At 35.2% G+C, this 19,571-nt stretch overlaps 2 protein-coding genes across 3 annotated transcripts in view; both read left to right on the top strand.

Annotated features, from left to right (window-relative positions):
* The window catches only part of LOC117328368, a 28,940-nt gene extending 22,219 nt beyond the window's left edge, over positions 1 to 6,721 (top strand). Inside the window, exons 14-18 of the mRNA XM_033885895.1 lie at positions 31 to 283; positions 1,181 to 1,282; positions 1,654 to 1,851; positions 2,312 to 2,512; positions 2,967 to 6,721. Coding sequence (XP_033741786.1) covers positions 31 to 283; positions 1,181 to 1,282; positions 1,654 to 1,851; positions 2,312 to 2,512; positions 2,967 to 3,361 — 1,149 coding nt within the window. The 3' untranslated portion in view covers positions 3,362 to 6,721. The remainder of the gene's footprint in view (positions 1 to 30; positions 284 to 1,180; positions 1,283 to 1,653; positions 1,852 to 2,311; positions 2,513 to 2,966) is intronic.
* A 2,740-nt stretch (positions 6,722 to 9,461) lies between these two features.
* On the top strand, positions 9,462 to 18,028 carry LOC117327585 (mucin-3A-like). 2 transcript variants are annotated; one of them, XM_033884640.1, is made up of 11 exons: positions 9,462 to 9,564; positions 10,467 to 10,787; positions 11,119 to 11,247; positions 11,788 to 11,892; positions 12,676 to 12,774; positions 13,007 to 13,212; positions 13,567 to 13,819; positions 14,310 to 14,411; positions 14,572 to 15,030; positions 15,349 to 15,555; positions 16,192 to 18,028. In XM_033884640.1, exons 1-11 carry the CDS (start codon positions 9,516 to 9,518, stop codon positions 16,548 to 16,550), a joined length of 2,289 nt encoding a protein of 762 aa, XP_033740531.1. In that variant the 5' UTR covers positions 9,462 to 9,515; the 3' UTR covers positions 16,551 to 18,028. The 2 variants fall into 2 exon arrangements, with proteins under 2 accessions (XP_033740531.1, XP_033740530.1); XM_033884639.1 differs by lacking the exon at positions 9,462 to 9,564 and having other exon boundaries at positions 9,944 to 10,787.
* The last annotated feature ends 1,543 nt before the right edge of the window (positions 18,029 to 19,571 follow it).

The following is a 19,571-nucleotide window of genomic DNA, read 5'->3' as shown; positions in this document are numbered from 1 at the left end:
TATGATAAATATTTGTATGCATATCTTTAGATCACAGTATCGGATGGAAACAATCCTGGATTCCGATTTTACGGGACCGGAAACAGTTTAACAGATGGGAGTTTTATTCCGTTTGGGGGAGTTGTGTACGTGTACACAGAGACACAGATATTACTGTGGAGGCCATCCGACTCCTCTGGAGGTAAAATGGTGTACCATAACAGTATATGGGCTAATGGATATATGAACCAGATGTCAGATACAGCTCAAGTCACAATAAGAATTATGACTGCCAGTGGCGCCGGTAAGTTACATCGGTAGTAGCCTTTTAATTGACATATACAGTATATTGTTTTCGCTTCGTTTTCATTCCGTTTATAAATCATTTTTATTCCATTCATTTCGTTCCATGATAATTCGTTCTGATCTAAGTTCTAAGTTTCTGTTCTCGTCTTATTTCTATTTGTGATGCGTTCGTTCCATTCTGTTCCACCAATACCGGAACATAATGTCAACATATTTAATATAAACATATAATTATTGAATAATGAAACCTTTAACATCCCATGGTATTGTCATATTTATATAATATATTTCATAATTCGTATACAGAATCCCGTCAAACTGAACTAGAATGCGTTCTATATTGTTGTAGAAATCAAAAGGTGTCAACAAAATAAATATTCAAAAATATTCTTCTAAATTATCTTACTTCTATTACTAAAGCTTGATGTACATGTTATGACTATATAAATCGATATAAAACTTAAAATCACCGATAGGCCGCGCTTCACTGGTCTATATTCTTACTGAATATTAAAGCCTGTTAGGCTTAATGTACTTTGAGATAGAATGTAAACAAAGTTTAAGAGCACCTTTGGATTTAATTAGAGTTCCGCATAAATACAAAAGGTTTGATAAATCAACTTATCAAATAAAAGATAATTCATCTTGTGACAGTGCCAGCTATCAGAAACAGAACTGATATAAATATTAATACACTTTCATTTTGATAAAACACTTTATATAAACCAGTACCACCCTCGTTTAGAAGGATTTGACTTCAGTCTCAATTTAATTATTCTATCAATATCAATCTATAACAGAATATATATTTTTTGCGGTGATGTTAATTAAATGTTTGCTTTGTTTAGTGGGTAATCTTAATATATTGTGATTCCTGATTTGTCTAAATTTCCAGTGGCAGGCGCATGTGGACATGGTAGCTGTATCGCCACTATGGACCCTGTCAGCGTGTCATGCACGTGTGAGCCTAACTGGACCGGCAGTGACTGTAAAACAAGTGAGAATAGTAATATTATTATGCCCTTGTCATTCTGTATTTTAATAACCAATATAGAATACTCAGAAGCGTTCTCTTAATTAAGATCACCACTTATATGTTGTTTTCTTCTGAGTTTATTAAGGAAAGCTTAATCCATAAATTATCCGAAATACACTTTTGTAAATATGAATATATTTTAAAACATATAGATAGATTCTACGTATTTGCTAAATGACCACATCATTGTACCATTTCCCGGCACTTTGATATTATTTATTGTTATAGATCGAAGCATAAAGTGACATTGACTTTATAAATGAAAATAATAGTTGGCTCCCAGTTTTTTTCTTTTTTTTTTACATACGAATTTGACTACCATATCTTAACAGATGTGCCAACCACGACAATTCCGCCTACAACTACTACAATGCCGCCTACAACCACAACAACTCCGCCTACAACTACTACAACTCCGCCTACAACCACAATTCCGCCTACAACCACAACAACTCAGCGTACAACAACTACAACTCAGCGTACAACCATTCCGAATCCAACCACCACTACTGCATCAGCAACAACTACAGGTGAGAAATCAACACGATTGTGTACATACTTTATAAACTATGAACATTTGAGAAATTACTCTTCATTTCTCGAAAGTATCAGTAAGCAGGAAAAAGCTTGAATAGTTTCTTCTGCTGAAATAAAAAGACAATTCCCTTACAACATTAAGGTCATTGGAACGTGTTGTGTTCTACGCACATTGATATACCTGGTGGTTCAGTAGTAGTAGCTAGATTTTCATTTTCAGATTGTTACAAGCGTATTTGCGTAGATTACACTGGATTTGTAGTCGACCGGTGGACGCTTATCCTTCCGGAATCTTTTCTAACAACTACAGAATTTCTATATATCCGAGTAATAATATATTTAGTTCATTTTTTGTAATTGGTTTATCGACGATTAGCTAACATTACGTGACCTTAACAGGTCCTTTTTTTAATTGATAGTCGTTCGGTGTCATTTTGCCTTGTTTATCTACAGTGATGACGACTTTGGCGGCTGTAACTAGTTCTGTATGCGGTTCCCCGTCAACTATAGCAAACACAAATTCTCTGTATGATGGAACCTCACAAGGGAGCAAAGTTATGTACTCTTGTGATAGTGGCTACACAATGTCATCAGGTGATCAAATACACACATGCTCGGCAGGAGTATGGGTAGGCACTCCACCTGTATGCCTAGGTGAGACCTACATGGAGTTATAACATCATTTTATAAATGATTGCTAGTGAGATTTAACGTTACAAACAAATAAGCAAGAGGAGCTGCACTATATACTTTATTTGGGATGCATTTAATATTTCATTTACATAAAATACAAAAGATAAATTTGAAGTTCAAACTTTTGGATTATGGCACTTGCGTAAATTATGTATATCTTGTTTTACATGAAATATACAACAGCGTATTCTATCGATGTATCATCTTCAATATCATATTCCCGAAATAAAGATTAAAATATCAACTTAATTAGGTACATCAAAGCCACAGTACATAGTGTATCCATATGCAAGTTATTTATTAGCTTATTCCCGATGGGGTTCCGATATGTAGATATGTATATGTAGATATGTACAAGCAGATTTGTATATATAAGATATATGTAGATAATAGGTAGTCACTTCTTTGTTCACAGCTTGTCCAAATACCTACACGCCGGTGATTACAACACCCGAAGAACTAAATGACAGATTGGATGTACTTAAGAAAAATACTGAAGTCCACGTTAAGAACACTACCTCTTACAAACGTAGTCTTGTATGTGCAAACGATCCAAGACCTTCATCGTTATACGTAGCAACCGTTGGAATAGTCATTTTGGGCCTTGTTGGTATTTTCCCTCTCCTTGCGGACGGAATCAATTTGTATGAACATTGTCATTCATCTAATAATGATTCATGTGACGATGACGGCGATTCTCAAGATGAAAACAACAAAGAAGAAAATGACCAACAGCCACAAACACGATTTGGAAATTTCTTTCGACAAAATATAAACTCTCCACCAAGGAGACCGGTGTACCACAATTGATCTGCCTGATGTATTGTCGTATTGTGCCATGTGTAAATCAATTGGCAAAGAGTCATAAATATTTATTTCATATAGGATAATTATATCAAATACATGTACACCATAACAAAAAATGGCGTAATGTTACTGTGTAACTGTTGATATTATAATTTGTATCATTTAAACCGTTAGATAAGCTCATCCGTCGGTAATTTCCATCCTTCAGCCAACCCTTTCAGCTATAAGCTATATTTACATGGAAGTAATGACTTATCTATAGAAGATAGCGTAACAATATACCAGGTCACTCGTCATCTCAGCAATGCAATAGAGACTCAATCACTTTACCATATGAGGAAGTAGTTTATAATGATAACAAAAATTATATTGAATAGGGTCAAATAAATGAGTCAATACCTTTGAAAAGAGCTCAAGGGGTCTCATATTGTGCTTAATGAAATAGGTTTAGTCAAACTGAATAATCATTCTCGTCAACCAATATTGATCTGATTTATGCATATATTGACTTTTATTCGTCGTAGGTCCGATATGTAAATAAACAGTTCTCTGGGCAGGGTGGGTTTTGTTCAGGCACATGGTAATGTTATCGATTTACTTAATATATATACCACATTCCTTAATCATGACTGAATATATATGAAAAAAACGCTAACAAAACCGGTTTTTGTTATTGATAGTTTTGAATAGTTTTGATCACAATTAGGTGCAAATATATCGTTCGACTACATCAAAACCAATCCAAATAGGTAAGTAAGATAAATAAGGATATATTGTGTTACTCTTGAAAAAATACTTTCTTTGAGAAGGTTAATTTCCACATCCATTCATACTCTAGTTTTACCTTCAATATCAATAATGATAGCTAATGCTAGTGCTCCGAAAACAATGATTTGAAATTTAAAAACATTATTTTAAAATTTAGTTAAAAATATATATAAGATTTTATTCCTAGTTCTGTACTTTTATATAAGACATTTGCCCTTTGGCACCAATTCTGTTTACCTGTTGACGTAGTTGATCTGATATTAATGGTACGTGTTGTACATGGTTATCTAATATTGTCTTAGGCTATATGACAGCCGTCTTCCGTATTATCATGTATCAATAAATCATATATACTCATACCTAGGACTTAGGACTATAAAAGGTTAGATGTTACTATATTAGGCAGTCGGTTTCCAGGGTGCCATGACTGGACACTAAATCCTGGGCTGGGCTCTCGCCCGGGATAGGCCTGTACCGATACATGTACAGATGTATACCTATGTATGCTACATGTATGTATGATGCACATATAACTTAATAAAATACCATCTAAAATAAGAAGATTCATTCCATTATAGATTTATAACTGAGCGTATAACTTATAATTGAATTGACACCTATGACGCTATGGTAATGTGTACCTGATCGAAGTTGGAAGGCATATTTTTGTTTTTGTTTTTGCTCTTTTTCTAGTAACATGTATTATTTCCATCATTCTTTTTTCCCCTTCCATTTCCAATTTTTCTTGGATATCTTTTGTTCCGACGCCAATCGACCTTAAGCAACTGAACCTGTTTGACACTGCGCAGGTTGTACCCTGATTTCAGGTTGGAAAGAAATATATACAAGTATTGATAACTCTTAACATGATGACAACAGTGTGTTTACCATAATATGCCACTAAACACTTCGCTACATCTTTCCATCGCTTCAAGTAACATATTTCGAGCATGGCGGCATTGATTGTTAAACATATGGCATGTGTAAATCAAGCGGAGAAAATACGAAGAAGATTTTCACTTTTCTTGCTTTACATTCTATTTTTGCATTTACCGGAGTTAGGCCTGGAAAAGTAAATAATCCTGATTTTGCTATTTATGTGGATTTGATCATGGAGCTAGATACACTTCGTGAAAGATCATAATGTTGGTCAATAAAACACAAGATTATATCAAAACATGATTTCATTGATAATAAATACATTGTTTCAATGCAGTAGTTTGTTTGCTGGAGCAGTCGGTAAGCCTGGGGTTTTTAACCATAACATCTGTTTTACATATCTTTTAAAAATATACTGTGCAAACATTAATTGTGCGCAATTCGATTTTTTCTGTAAGGCTCTGGCAATGAAATCGGCCATAGATAACTCTATAAGGACAATTTGATGTTAAAATATAAAATTGTATGTTCAATGTTACTGTTAAAGCTGATTCAAATTCAATATTGGAGTTAAAAGTAACATTTTTGCGTTTTCTGTTTAATAAGTATCGGGCTTCAAAAACTAGTTGGTAAAACAAAACAAAATACTGATTCCTATTGACTTGCCATCAGTGGCAATGCAGCACATCGGGATCATCATCTATATTTGGCTAGTTAATGATACTGCAATGCCCTCGGGCTCTTGCAATCAGGATTCCTTGCGGCAGGGAATCAAACGTCACATAGTTCAGATTTTATTAATTTCTTCGAATAAACCACATTTATTTAACACTATGAGCGATATTTGGATACTTTTGTCAGGTAGTAAAGAAAAAGAATATTGATAACAACACCCATTACACACATGTGTAACAGTTTTCGTATAGTGGATATTTGTTTAACTCAGATATCCACGTCTGGGTTCCGTTGGTCAATAAAACTGTCAAGACTCTAGTCAGATAGGAACATCCAACAAACTAGATAAGTTTATTAGACATAACACAATATATACACAACAAGACAAGGCCTACATTGACCACTGTCTCCACACTCGTTCATATGCTAACACATTATAAGCTAAAAAAATATAGACGACGGACATGCACATGCTATAAGACCTATCGACCTAAGACCTATGTGACCCTTTTAAGATATAGACGACGGACTATTATAAGATATATAGACGACGGGAATTTAGAAAATAAATGCATGCCGGTATTTGTTGACCCTTAGTCAGTTCCCGGGCTAAACTTTGGCCGGAAGTCAACAGATGCCGCTGAAAGATCAACCGAATACAGAATGTAGATGAACCAGGCCGAAATATAATATTTTGGACTTACCGAAAGATACGTTGCGCCACGGGGGGCAGCCCTGACACTCAGTTACCAATTGTATATGCACAAAACTCCCCCTTGACCCTAGTACCACCAATTGACCCTCGTCAAACAATAGTTCCTAAGAGTTCCCCGTGTTTTTCCGGGAAATCTCACGCGCCAATACTAAATACAACTTATAGGGAAATTCCCTATTGTCACCAACCGCCGCCAAAAGGCGTAAACCACAACAAAACAAGAAATATCTTTAAAAAAAGATAAACGGCATTGTTTTAATGCTGGCGGTTATAATGTAAAACTACTAGTGAAATAAGTCAACGAACTAACTAATAAATGCGCAGTTTCAGCACGGATAACAAAATCATATCAGTTTGAATCATTTTTGATGATAATAAGACTGCATTTGAATCAGGAATATATTTTATTAATGTGTCATTTGAATACATACATCCACTTATTCATCTTGCATTCAATCTTAACTTTGTTTCGTTTTTAACTGTATATCTGCATTTTGCATTTACCGCAACATTGACCAATCACATACTTCATCTGGACCAGTAACGCCACCTTTCGCGTCATATCCGGGGCCAAAAGCAAATTATACGGCTATCCCGAAAAACATTGCAGCAGACTGGTATACACACGTGAGTGCGACACTGACAGGAGTAAATCCATCCCTGCTACACATGTATACGAACGTATATAAAATATCTTTTTTGTGGGGCGATAATACCCAGGTTAAGGAAGAAGTTGGTTATTTTACCTCCAATCCAGATGTTTACCTTTCTTTCGCTCTGTTTTGAGTTGCAATACAATACCGTTATAGCTGAATGTTGCAGTTCAATTATATTTGGCTCTCCGATATTTATCTAACAAGGGTTTTCTGTAACCTGACATGTTGTTTAAGACGCGACTCGTACCATACACATATAAATAAGGTTGTTTTAAATCTAATATTCAAAATTATGATATGAAATGTATTGAAAAAAATTGCCTTATCCCCCATTTTGCATAAGTTTTTCCCTGTTTTGAGCTACCTCCGTCGCCTCCTGTGTAATTAACACTGTTAGCCCTTAGCATCATTAACGAGTCCCTGGACATCTGTATGATGAAGTTCAATTCATTTTAATTCTACTGTTTCCAACTCTCAATTTATTTTGAATGACAGACTTTCTTTATTTCCTCTTTGTTGTAGCTATTGTACATATATCATGTCTTATCTTATACTTAAATCAAATTCAGAATGTACATGAATGCATAATTATAGTTAAGTTTGCATCTCTGAGTGCGTTATGTGTATCATATCGACAATATTCAACATCAATTGATTCCATATAAATACAATTTGAAACTGTCTTTCGTCTGGCATGGGATCAAAGTTAACATAATTTGATATGTCAAAGTAATAAACTAAAACGTCAAACAATTTGTCGTGCCTTTGTATAGCAATGTACACTGGATAAGCAAATGTAAAGTATATATTGTCAGACTGTTTCTGACATAGTCTACACACCACAGTATATCTTACCGGTAGGACAGTTGTATAAGTCCTTCTCATTCCAGGTTTTATTTAAGGAAATCTAGGCTAATCAACAAGAATGCCTGTCAATGGATAAGGACGTTGTGGAGTATGAATACAGTGATATTAATGTGAAGGAGAGTTTCGTTCTGCTATACCGCGAGTATTTGTTGATTGTCGAGTAAATGGCAAACCTAGACGAGTCAGGATCATAGATGACATTACTGACCAAGATTAGAAAAAAACAAGAAATCAAAGTACGACCTAGACGGACGCCATGCTCACTTTTGTATGATTTACCCGTCCTTCGTATATTACACCTGACGTTACACTTTTAAACTTATTTGAAAGTATGTGCCAGCTTTTACCATTAAGGCCGGGTGGACCAAGACACGATTTAATGTTTGCATTATTTAAAGTGCTGCAAAGATTATTTTATTTCGTTCAGAATTATCGCACACGACTTCATATATCGTAACAAATAATATATCGATAATTGCTTAAATCGATTTTTATCTTCTTTCCATCTTAGAATAAGAAAAAATAGACATATCTCATAATTTAGTTTTGAAGCGCGAGATAAAAGAAAAAATGGACTTAACGAGGTATACTAGAGGTAGACTAGTTTGTTGTGTTGGTATATATGGGGAAAAAAGTATTTGTCTGAGTCGTTCTTTGTTTGTACATTGTAGTTATATAGTAAATGTTTTGTCCCTGTCTTGTCCTGTGGTCTGGAGGGATGAGGATATTTGAGTTAACGGTTACGTGGTGGCTAGAGTTGTTTATGTGGGTTTCACAAAACGTTTTTGCTGGTAAAAATACAATCGGTATTTACTGTCTGTGACAATCAAGTTGGCATTTAAAAATGAATCTAATAATTCGACTAAATTGGATATTTGTGCTTTTTCTTTGCAAAATACGATGTCGGGTTAACATGTATGATATGCATTATCCTTGGGTGTGTTCTAAAACATGATGATATGATTTTATAGAAAATTGTGAGTTGTTGTCTTGTTCTGCGTGTTTGACGTTGTATTGTTGATGTGTTGGACCTATTTGAGGTTATTTTGTAGTTCGAGTTCTTGGTATTTTATAGAGTTGACTGATTTTAATATGTGCGCTTTGAAGTTTATAATGATATTTGATCTGTGTGCGTTTTAGTGATATGTGGAGTACAGTGCCATTTGTCTGGGTGGAATTCCACGACCCAATCCTCTTTCCATACGTTTTTGCTGGGTCTAAATCTTCCTGGACTACCTCCCTTAGTACCATTTCTCGAAGTCTAGCTGTGGAAAGTAGGGAAATTGGCAAGCCGTGCAGAGTTATTCTAATTCGTACACAACAGTTTTAAAACGAGTCTTTGTTTGTATTTCCGCCTAATACATCTCTTCTGGCTGTTACAATTTTTCGTATTCGGTGGTTTGGAATATTTGTAATATCCTCAAAGACTTGTTTGATTCAGTCGGAATCGAATCAAAGGTTTAAGTAATCAATACATCCTAATTTATTGATATTTTCAATATCGATTCCATTATTTCAAGTCATGCCGGTCTGGATAGTTTAATGATATAGCAGGTGTGACAGTTTCTCGTTATTCTAACGAAACTGTTCTGTTGAAATGTGTACCAGACCTGTGCCGAACTTTAATGCTTTCGTATTATTGAATGGTAAGTATTCTTCACTTTAATATGATATTTTCATTGTCAAAAGTATGCAAAGAAATTAATTAAAGGCCTTGTAAAGTCAGGAATGACCTGGTATAGAATATAATACAACATAACATTACTCTCGATATAAAATCTAATAATGATGCATTGTTTTATTAAGTCTCGTCTGTATTTGAGGTATACTTGCTACAACAACGGGACACTGAAAAGGACGTTTTGTTGACATTTATTTTCGGACGATGGCGTAGTAGGCATCGTGATCCGGAAATTAAACCTTTTTTTCGTTGCTAAGAAACTTATTTTGGTTATAACCGTAAAATTTCTACCAAAATACAAAAATGATCGCCTCACATTAAATGTATGGAATACTGAATCCTGACTGGTAGGATTCATTTCTTTTCTGTGACAGAACTGAAAATAGACATTCTAATTGTTTTCTTTATATGGTATTCACTGGATATCGGCTGAAACTGCAATAAATAAAATACATGTAAAATAAATAAATGCAGGACGACCTACCTCCCCTTTGATCGCGAAAATTATCCTCATATATCTCTCAATATAAGCAGAAAGTGTTCTAGTACAAGTTAAGAACATTGACAGACGTTGGGCTTTTCAAAAAAAAAAAAATGTTTTGATACTCGTTCGTCAAGCTAGTCTCTTATATATGTTTTTTTCCTGAATATTTTGCAGTCGTCTGACTGTTGATATGACAACATGAATGTCTGTTGGATGACATAACAGTCTAGTCGAAATCATAGTGCATTGCTTTAACAATTGTAGTTTGATGGCTATACTGTTTGTTCATGTCATCCTTTTTCATATCTCGTTCAATATTTATCGTTTTTTTGTTATATACCCATTCCCTATTAGTCATATTGGACCTATCTTTGTCAACATAGTTTTCTTAGTAAATGGCTTGAATGAACCGTCCTTCAAAAGCGGATGGTTGACGTTGACCGCCCAGGCAGAAGCAGGAAGTCAACTTATCATCCCACATGACCTTGGCGAATACCCGGTGAAGGTAGATGTTCAAATAAGGGTTATAGACAATGGTGATTATTACATATTTACGGGATCCGGCTCGGCACATCGTGATGACGATTCCGCCACTGACTATGGTGGTGTGGTATATATCTACAACACTGAAGACATACGAGTGTATGCTCCAGACGGTAAAGGCTCGATGTTAGCTGCAACGACTGGTCTAGTGGGATTTACCGGTAAGTTTGATAATAGCTTCGCAAAATAGACAGCTATACAGTTTTCTATATGTAAGCTCATATATAGATATAACCAATGAAAATGAACATTTAACAGCCTCTTTTTTCTTCTTCCTTTTTTTTTGAGGGAAAGGGGGGGGGGGGGGGGCGGCAGTAGTGATAATTTCGTTTTGTAATTTTTTATCGAATTTTTCTAGTTTCTTTATGATTATCCTCATGAAGACGAAATCATTCCCTATCCGGTAACATTGTAGTGACGACAGTTTACTACTGCTAATGGAACACAATAAGAACCATGCCTCATAATATCTATTAATTTCTTTGTCTCCAGGTGGCTCTGGTAGAACTGGATCTACACTCATTGGTGGATCATACACTTCCGGTGAGGTAAAGGTGCGAGCGTGGACACTGTGTGACATTGGTCCGCCAACATTTTACCATCAGTGGACAGCTATTAGTAGTACGTAGTATACATTGTAGCGTGTTGGAATTTTACATGTCGTTATCTATTTTTGCATCTATATTAAGTGTCATTCCGTTGCGAATTGTATATTATAAATTATAACAGATATATACATAACAACAATTTTACTAAAAAGTAGAATAATACCAAAACAACTCAAAATCTATGAAACAAAATGTAAAGAAAAAAACATGGTTTTGCATAGAGACCTACATAGGCGGATGAGATCAGGCGATCAAGAAAGGTAAGCGGCTTCTGCTTATTCTACGGCATCGGCATACAAATCTAGATCACGTTCGGGTTAAGTCCCATTCTTGAAATCAGAAGTAGGGTGTGAATTACAACAAAATCACTAGCTATGTATAGCTACAAGCACAGAGCATTTATGTCTTTATATCGTAACACAAACAGAATATTCCAAATTGCGATCATGATGTCCATCATAAAACTTTACAATTAATCCGCATTTCTCGAAACCCTGTTTGTAAGTAAAGATCGTGGTTAGCGGCCAGCAAATTAATTTGATGTTTGACGCAGGCTCATCGGCTTACCACGAGATACCACACAACCTGGGAGTATATCCAGACCTTGTCACAGTACAGATAGCCCTGGATTCCACAGATTACTGGTCAGACGCTCAAGGTAATTTTTTGTCCTTTTTTAAAAAATCTTACTCTGTTATTCACTTTTTGGAATTAAATTTGTTTTATTTGCAGGGGGCTGTCTTAGAAAGGTACTTATTTCATTGTCGTCTATTCGGGGTTCACAATCAGCACATGTCTAGAATTTACGATACTTCGTGTAATACTGTTAACATTTAAATTAGGACTTTTTTACAGTATAGCGCACCATTTAATTTAATCGGTTAAGGGTAGATGATCTCTATATCGTGTTCGGTTAATACAGTCATAGAGGTCTAGGAGTGGTGTAATGGATAAGTTGGAAATGTTTTGTTTTTTGTCACGGTGAACCATGTTTTTGAGAAGAAATCTTGTTAAGATCTCGATAATTCAATCCACTTTACGCCTCTTTAAGGGATTTTTGGCACATGTTTTGTCGTTCTAATGTGTACAGTCGATTTGTTATAAGAAAATAGATATTACTTTTCATTGCTGCATTTGTTCATCATGATATAATCTTCGCATAAGATCCTTGGCAAATTGTTCTACTTTTTTTGTTTATTTGCATTGAAACAAAACAAAAAACAAACATCAATCTCCTTTGAAATTGTGGCACAAGTGAGTAAGATGTCAATTTATTAAAATTGTTAAGAGAATAGCCAGCTGTATATATAAATGTCACTGTAATTAATATGTTATAAAATGGAATTTTCGGTGACATATAATACTGAGAAACGTACTATCTTATGTACATACTGTATAGCATGTCCATTGATTTTGATATGAAAAATCCTTATTTGTTTAGGAAGTGCCGGTATATCTGACCCGGTATCGACCTTAAACTCAGGGGGCGTTTTGTTTGGGTACGACACCACTAGGATACGACTCTGGGCTTCAAGTGCTGGTGAGCTTATCATGGAACAAAGTGCTATTTTAATTATAGTTGTGATATTGCTGTGTAGATTAACAATCAGTCAGGATTTTCTTAATACAGATGAAACTACTATGATTTTTGGCGTAACATCAGTACTAGCAGGATATGGCAAATCAAAGAAATTACATGTTACAGTTGATATGTTGTTATGGGACGATGAAGTGATGCTATGAATCAATGTTATAATGTCGTTGTTTTTTAGGATTTGTTTTCAGTGCAAGGGATGGATGGGGTTTGAATGAAGACTGGAGGTTTGCTTCAGGCCAAATAAGAATTATATGTTGGACATTCCCCCCATCGGAAATTATCTTTAAGGACACTTTAACGATGGGTATCGGCATGACAAGCAATTATGAAATTCCATTTTCAACAACCTTCGATACCGACGACATACTCGTGTCAACAGAGGTACAATGGTTATTATGTTAATTACGGGGTTCCTGCACCTCCCCTGCTTTAATTATTATGTTTCCATAGCCATTTTGATCCAAATTAAGTATCACTGATGAGTTTTCTAGAAGGATTAAATAGTTTTGCATTATGCAAATGGTATATTGTTCTATCATTAGTTTCTTTAAGAAAATAAAATCAAAATACAACGAAATGTATACGTTGGCAATTAAATGGTTTCTTGCTCGATTTTGATATTTGATATTGAACCGGAAGTAGTCAATCTCTCAAATTCCTCTTTGGTATTTCTTTTTGTATAAAATGATAATATAAAATGCAATTTGAAATATGTACCTGTATTATTACTTGCAGATCACAGTATCGGATGGGAACAATCCTGGATTCCGATTTTACGGGACCGGAAATAGTTTAACAGACGGAAGTTTTATTCCGTTCGGGGGAGTTGTGTACGTGTACACAGAAACACAGATATTGCTGTGGAGGCCATCCGACTCCTCCGGGGGAAAAATGGTGTATCATAACAGTATATGGGCTAATGGATATATGAACCAGATGTCAGATACAGCTCAAGTCACAATAAGAATTATGACTGCCAGTGGCGCCGGTAAGTTGTCAAAACGTGCCTCTTATTTCTTTTAAATGTTGAAATGAAATATATCAGATAAGTTATATAATATCGCTTTTATATTATGTTCTCCTATATGAGTTACACTGAATATCTTGCCATTTGTTTTTTAAACAAAATGAGATTTAATGTCTTTTAATTACAATGTCGCTATTCATGCTGTATGAATATATACAGAGGGCTTTTCAAAGACTTATATAATCATGTATCTTGAACCAAGCATGAATTGGTGAAAAAAATGATAAACTATATCTTCTATATTGATTGAGTCAATACCGGGAACTCAGGGATTCCACATTTGTTATATGGATCTAGTGAAAGTTTTATACATTATTCACATTGAGCAAGTACCAGCAAAACACAAATCTTCACTACTAAAAATGAGCACATTTGGTGTGTCGAATTAAGACGTTTACCTACTAAATATCGATGAACAGATTCAAAATCTTGGTGGCCATTGAATTTGCAGTGACAGGTGCATGTGGACATGGAAGCTGTATCGCCACTATGGATCCCGTCAACGTAACATGCACGTGTGATTTTAACTGGACCGGCAAGGACTGTAAATCAGGTGAAAATGGTTGTGTTACCTAGTGGTCTATGCATTTCTTTTAAAGATATTTGACATTGTAATAAAAAGTGTTTTTTTACACATGACAACATTCATCGAAATTATAGACGGCATTTCGCTTTCATTTTTATTTGTTTACACAAATATGAAATGCTTCCAGATGTTCCAACTTCTTCAATCACTACCATTCCACTATCAATCACTTCAACTCAGCCAACTATTCCTACAATTCCGCAAACAACCACGTCCACTCAGTCTACAACCACTCCAACTGAGCCTGCTTCGACAATGTCGCCTACAATCACTATACTTCCTCCTACGACTTCCACTGGTACTCCGCCTACCACTACTACAATACCGCCTACAACTTCTACCATTCCTCCTACGACTTCCACTGGTACTCCGCCTACCACTACTACAATACCGCCTACAACTACTACCATTCCTCCTACGACTTCCACTGGTACTCTATCTACAACTACTACAATGCCGCCAACAACCACTACCATTCCGCTTATTACGACTACAAGTACGGCTCCGTCGACTTCAATTCTGCCTTCAACCACTAACGCTCTGTTAATCACTACTACCAATCCGCCTGCAACAACTTCAAATCCCGGTATGATAAATACATTGGCGCCTAATTGTTTGAACTATGATCTATTATTATTTGTGAAATTCATTGTTGAAGGAAAACTGTTTTGTCTGGAAAGTAACGTTTAGTCATAGGAATGTGTGCCCTCGCACACAAAGGATTACTGAAAAACAGACCATTTCGATATAGTGATAAATAACGGCGAATCTATAGAGAAATGCTCAAAATATCATGCAATCATTTATTTTGTACATATCGTGTCATCGATTATCAGTTTTAATATTTCCAGGTCTACTTTTGATTTGATAAAACACTTTTCCTCCTTTTGTTTGTCTTTCGCAGCTCCAGTGATGACGACTTCGGCGCTAGTAACAAGAACAGTATGTGGTTCTCCGCCAACTGTAGCAAACACAAAATCTCTATATGATGGAACCTCGCACGGGAACAAAGTTCTGTACTCTTGTGATAGCGGCTACACAATGTCGTCAGGCGATCAGATACACACTTGCTCGGCAGGAGTGTGGGTTGGCACTCAACCAGTATGCTCAGGTGAGATACCATATCACAGAATTTTTTTGTTATTTATTTTTCCAATGTCATTGGTACATTTAATATTGAAACGAGATGCCCATTCACACAAAATCATAATCACAATCATCATCATCATCGTCGTCGTCGCCGTCGTCGTCGTCCAATCAATTGATCAATCACATCAGCCAACCATTACACCATGGGTAACAGCAGCAATTGTAATCACATAAGAACAGATTACAACACATGAGATCATCATCCTTACATGATAACATCATTATCAAACTTTAAACTGAACCCATCACTGAAGTTGAGGACACAGGAAAACAGTAGATATCAAAGTTTGTTATATCAAATTCCATTACTTGATAGTAATGTTACTGCTTTCACAGCCTTTTGATGTATATTTGGACACATGACCAATTTCTCTGGTAGGCCGTGTTATTAATTGAGATATCCTTGTTGTAGTGTCATTTCGGTTTATATTAAAGAAAGTTCTTGTTTCCCTTGTATAGTTTTTGTTTCCGAAATGTGTATTGTTTGGTTTCCGATATGTCAATGTTGTCTCTGTTATGCAGTTTGTCAGTTTTCCTTCTTTACATTTTTGTCCGCTGTCAGTGTTATATTTAGGACGTATTCGTTTCTACTTCACAGCTTGTCCAAATACATACACGCCGGTGATTACAACACCCGAAGAACTAAATGACAGATTGGATGTACTTAAGAAAAATACTGAAGTCCACGTTAAGAACACTACCTCTTACAAACGTAGCCTTGTATGTGCAAACGATCCAAGACCTTCATCGATATACTTAGGTTCAGTTGGAATCCTCATTCTAAGTCTTATATGTATTTTCCCATTACTTGCGGACGGAATTAATTTGTATGAGCATTGCCATTCATTTAATAGAGATTTGTGTGGCAACGACGACGATGCTCCGCATAAAATCAACACCGAAAATGAAAGCATTAGACACAATTTGGACATTTCTTTCGACAACATTATATTATAACACAGCACCCAATATGGTTACCTATGTAATGCACAGATCTGTTGTGATTATCGTTTAATATATTTGTAGGTTTCAACATGAGTTTGCATGGAGTTATTATCATAATGTAGTGTACTGATATATAATATAATACAGGCACAAAAGAAAATAGCAGGGGAGGTCTTGGTTTGTATTGAAAATATCAGCAAATTAAATGACATACAAAAAAGGCTTCTTCGTATTCCGTACTACTTGTAGTTTGCTTGTTTACTTGGCTTATTGCCCGTGAACAACCACGAGTCATTTTGAGGCGGGGCCTCCTTGTAGTATATGGTGACTACGTCACTCAGCACCGTCGCATGGTATCCAGAACAAGAAGGGTAAAGTGTCTTGCCCAAGAACGAACACAATCACGACAGCACATATTGACCCGTTTCACAAACACAAACCGACAAGGGTAGGGAGCGTCGAACTACACCACCCAGATTTTCACCTGAACTTATAATTATCTGGGCCCTTCGTATATATCGTCGCGTTTAATTATTCTTGTGTGGTGCTATTTTTGTGTATGTATTGATATTTTATTATTCGAACGTCCGAAGTGCAAACAATAAAACTGGGTTTTGTTCTTTTAAGTCTACCTGTGGGAGTATTATCGATCTAATCTTCTTATTCAAAATTTAAAACCTATTCTTATTACATATTTAGAAATGTTGACAAAACTATTCATATGCTAATGTGATATATTTGAATAAAACGTTTCGCATTTCTGTGTACATATTTACAAATATACTAATCTATAAAAAGTAAATACAATTATTGAGAATATTGTTATTTCCCTCTATGTATAACAGCCCTTCTGAAAGGTGAAAAGGTTCAAACCATTCAATAAATTTTACGGAGAAAGTAACATATGACCGAGTCTTTCGATAAATAAAGTCCACATTGCAATATCTTTTTAATTAAACTTCCCTTTAAAAAGTTGTTTTATTGTTTTCCACATATGCTAGTTGCGGTGCAATTTTGTAAATCTTTAATAACTTGTTGACAATGTGTTGTATTTTCTAAGATTTTATTATTAACTCCTCACCCATGTTTTGTTTGATCAGACCATACTGGTGGATCCCAATGAAAATAATAACTGAAAGAAGCATAATAACGGACGCGTAAAAGGGGACGTGGAATTCCACACAAAATATTTTTCCAAATAGCCGCTTACCCTAAACACACCTACACTACCGTCGCCGTTGGGAAAGGACTCGAAACACCAAATGTTCTTAAAAAGTATACTACGAAGTGAGACGTTCTGGGGACCATTAACTGCCATAGCTTATTATGGTAATAAACACCACTTTGATAAAATTTAAGGTATACCCGCAAAGCGGTCAATCTGTCACCTCGGAAGCATCGTGAGTCATCTGATTGGACAAAGGTTACATATTGCCCGATATATTTCAAATTTGGTTTATTGGTGCATTATTTGTGATACAGTTAGCAGAATAAAATCCTTGTCAATGTATGCCCTATTTGTTTGCGTTGTGATTACGTTTTCTAAGGAACTGTTTTCATTCTGATGCACCATCTAAAATAATCCGTAACAGTAGAGACGTTTGAACATTTCGTTATACCTTCTCAAAGTGATGAAACTCGAATTACACTACTCTATGTGGTGAATAGGTTCGACCTTATTAATTACCTAATACAGCGGGAAAAATCAAATGAGGTACACTACCATATGTGTTGTGAAATAGGTTTGACATAATTGATATTTAATAAAAGTTCATTTTTGATGCAGATTTGTCGATTTTAATTCGATGGAAACTTATTCATATCAAATAACTTATCTGCTACTGATATCTTCATTAAAATGATGAAAAAGCAATTTTACCTGCCATACATGTATATAAGATTCCATTCGATAAAAGTGCTTGCCGATATTATTTATAAATGACTTGTGTTAATGTCATTCGGTGTTCAAGTGAGCGTCGATATATTAATATAAATTAGTACCGGGAACGGTTTGCTCATATCATTTACCGCATTTAAAACCAATTATTAAAACAAATAGCTGCTCGACAATAGGAATACATAAAACATTAATAATACATTAACGAAAATGCCGATAGTAAAATCCAAATTGATCGAACTGAGGAATGCAATAGTCGGGAAACGTAAAATTGATAAAAAGCTAGGAGTTATCTCTCTTAGTGCTTTACACGTTTACAATCAGCCCTAGACTACAATACAATATTCCATCAATATTCCATCAATATTCCGTAACTTAAAGAAACTCCTTAACTTAAATGTTCCACTAGGATTGCAGAAAGTCCTTTAGCTATGATGTCCCCCTTAAATCAAATAATGCTTACTTGTAGTAAATATGAAAAGTTTCCTTAAGTTAAGGACGTTGATGAAACCGAGGCCTTGGATTCTTAAGGATTTGTCAAAATCTGACGATAGATAAACAAGAAGAAGGGAATGTAAACAAGTGACATTGAACAAAATTAACAAATATTACGTGTATAGAAACTAATGAAATACTTGTTCTTCTTTTAAGGCGATCTATAAGAAATATTTTAAGGAAGAGCTTGTTATATTCGAAAATATAAAATCATGTCATTCCTTGAACTGATTTAAGTAAACTGGATGTAAAAGTGCAGTATCAATCTGATAAACATATAAATGATCAATGCAGAAAAAAACCCAGTAAGCTTTAAGAATATGGGTTGTTTATTGGATTATTTTGTCCTGATTATAATTACATGTAGAAGACCTTGTCTATGAAGCAGTACATCGCTCACTTAAAATCTCTGTCCTATTCCCTTAATACATTTTCGTTATAAAGATTTGGAATAAAGTCTTTGTTCACACATCAATACTCTCTTATATGAAACTTCTCGTTGACAGTTTTACATGCTTTTGTTTCCAGTTACTATAATTCATGACGGGTTTTGGACTCACTCATATGGCGACACGGCGATTATAGAAATTATCCACCATGAACGAGGATAACTCAAACAAGCAATTCAAATTCCTTTTTGT

Source organism: Pecten maximus, chromosome 5 (genome assembly GCF_902652985.1).
Source record: "Pecten maximus chromosome 5, xPecMax1.1, whole genome shotgun sequence".
Taxonomy (NCBI): domain Eukaryota; kingdom Metazoa; phylum Mollusca; class Bivalvia; order Pectinida; family Pectinidae; genus Pecten; species Pecten maximus.
This window is presented reverse-complemented; position numbering and strand designations above follow the sequence as displayed.

Coding starts and splice junctions, on each gene's coding strand:
- LOC117327585 (XM_033884639.1), top strand. CDS start 10,352: ATGGCTATACTGTTTGTTCATGTCATCCTTTTTCATATCTCGTTCAAT. Junction 11,248..11,787: donor TCAGTGGACAGCTATTAGTA/GTACGTAGTATA, acceptor TGTTTGACGCAG/GCTCATCGGCTTACCACGAG. Junction 14,412..14,571: donor CGGCAAGGACTGTAAATCAG/GTGAAAATGGTT, acceptor AAATGCTTCCAG/ATGTTCCAACTTCTTCAATC.